The sequence below is a fragment of the Myotis davidii genome, unplaced genomic scaffold (assembly GCF_000327345.1).
Source record: "Myotis davidii unplaced genomic scaffold, ASM32734v1 scaffold354, whole genome shotgun sequence".
NCBI classification, from domain to species: Eukaryota; Metazoa; Chordata; class Mammalia; order Chiroptera; family Vespertilionidae; genus Myotis; species Myotis davidii.
In genome coordinates this window covers 670,307-672,213 of record NW_006285785.1, presented here as the reverse complement: position 1 = coordinate 672,213, position 1,907 = coordinate 670,307, and the positions used below count along the sequence as shown (strand labels likewise).

Genomic DNA, 1,907 nt, shown 5'->3' with positions numbered 1-1,907 from the left:
TGGGGGAGGTGAGGGTGTGCAGGTCTGAGGCCAGTGAGGGCATGCAGGGCAGAGGGGTAGATGGGAGGCTGCGGGACCTGGGGCTTCCAGACCCCAAGGTAAGCTTTTCTCCCCGGTGGGCCTGAAGCCTTTGCGTCAGAACCACTCAAGTTGCTCATTAGAATCGAAATCTCTGGTGCTGTCTAGGCTGGCTCAGACTGCATTCCCCCAGTCTGCCTGCCATTCTTTAGAGCTGCGGCTGTGAGGAGCCAGCCTGGGCTGGAGGCAGCGGGGCAGGTGGGGGTGAGAAGGGCTGGAGGCAGGAGGGCAGGTGGGGGTGAGAAGGGCTGGAGGCAGGGGGCAGGGCTGAAATCCTAGCAGGTAAGCAGGGCCCGCCTTTCCCTGAGCCTCAGGGGTCCCATTCCTCAATGGAACCTCACTTCCTGCCTGGCCGCTGCTTCTCAGGGGCCAATGGCAGCGAAGGCGGACACACTGGACCTGCCATGCTCCGAGCTTTACAAAATCAGCTCATCTCCTGCTCCCGGCCACCCTCGGAGGTAGAACAATTATTATCCCCATTTTTCAGATAGGAATCCCTGAGGCACAGAGGGGTGGAGTGCCTTGTCCAATATCACACAGCTAGTAAGGGGCAGAGCTGGGATTTGAGCCCAGGCCATCTGGCTCCAGAAGCCATATTATTAACCACTACACTATTAACCACTCTCGCTGATGGTGGGGCCTGGAATTCTGGGTTTTGAAATGAAGTGCATCCCCAACCAGAGCTCCCCGGGGCCAGCAGGCCGCAGACCTGTTCGGCAGGAACATGGAGAGGGAGCAGGCCAGAGGGTTGGCCATGGAGCTGAGGGTGGCGGACAGGTGGTAGGCTACAGGCCCGTAGGACAGGCAGGAGTACGTCTGCACGGAGGGCAGCACGCCGTTGGTGAGTGCGTTCACAAAGGCCACCAGCCCGTAGATGAAGAGCAGGTGGGCTGGGTAGCGGGAGGCCGCTTTCTCCTCCGCGGGCTCCTGGCTCATACTGCTGTCCGCCGGGGCCGAGGGGCCCAGGTCATCGCTTAGTGGCCGGATAGAGTACAGGGTGACCTGGGAGGTGAGGAGGTCTTCTGTGGAGGTCTTACAGCGCCTGGGGTGGCGCTGGAGGAGGGAGAAGGCGAGGAGGGAGCAGGTCATCATGAAGGAGAGCAGCAGAAAGAAGACCAAGGGCGAGAAGTGGGCAGGGAGGTAGCGGCTTTCCAGATGGACCACGGTGGGCGCCGTCCCCGTGAGGTCAGGCGCAGGAGTGCTGTCATTTCCCTGGGGAAGACAAAGCAAGGGTTATTTCCCCTGGGTGACGCTGGGACACAGGGGAAATCATTAATAATCATTAACAACCCATTCGATGCATTATTATTCATTAGTATGTGATGAATAATATACACATAACAACGGAAGTCATGGTAATCAATGCTCATATTGACAGACTGCTTACTGGGCACCACACCTCACATGCAACAGCTGGTGTGCACCTCCTAACAGCCCCCTCCACCCCCCCCGACTCACTCTGTGGTGATGTGGCCTGGTGTGGCTCAGTGGTTGAGCATTGACCTGTGAACCAGGAGGTCACAGTTCGATTCCAGGTCAGGGCACATGCCTGGGTTGTGGGCTCCATTCCCATAGTGGGGCAGGCAGGAAGTAACTGTTTAATGATTCTCTCACATCATTGATGTTTCTATCTCTCTCCCCCTCTCTCTTGCTCTCTGAAAAAAGTAAAAAATATATATATATATTTTTAAAAAGAGCTGCCAGCCCTAGCTGGTTTGGCTCAGTGGATAGAGTGTTGGCCTGCTGACTGAAGGGTCCTGGGTTCAATTCTGGTCAAGGGCACATGCCCGGGTGGGTTCGATCCCCATTGGAGGACATGCAGGAAGCAA

The 1,907-nt window shown here is 56.9% G+C and overlaps 1 protein-coding gene and 1 long non-coding RNA gene across 2 annotated transcripts in view; one reads left to right on the top strand and one right to left on the bottom strand.

The window, feature by feature from the left end:
* LOC107181993 overlaps positions 1 to 1,907 on the top strand; it is an 18,297-nt gene that overhangs the window by 3,218 nt on the left and 13,172 nt on the right. The window lies entirely within an intron of this gene.
* The window catches only part of SLC52A3 (solute carrier family 52 (riboflavin transporter), member 3), a 6,957-nt gene that overhangs the window by 2,105 nt on the left and 2,945 nt on the right, over positions 1 to 1,907 (bottom strand). Inside the window, exon 2 of the mRNA XM_006756734.2 lies at positions 788 to 1,290. Coding sequence (XP_006756797.1) covers positions 788 to 1,290 — 503 coding nt within the window. The remainder of the gene's footprint in view (positions 1 to 787; positions 1,291 to 1,907) is intronic.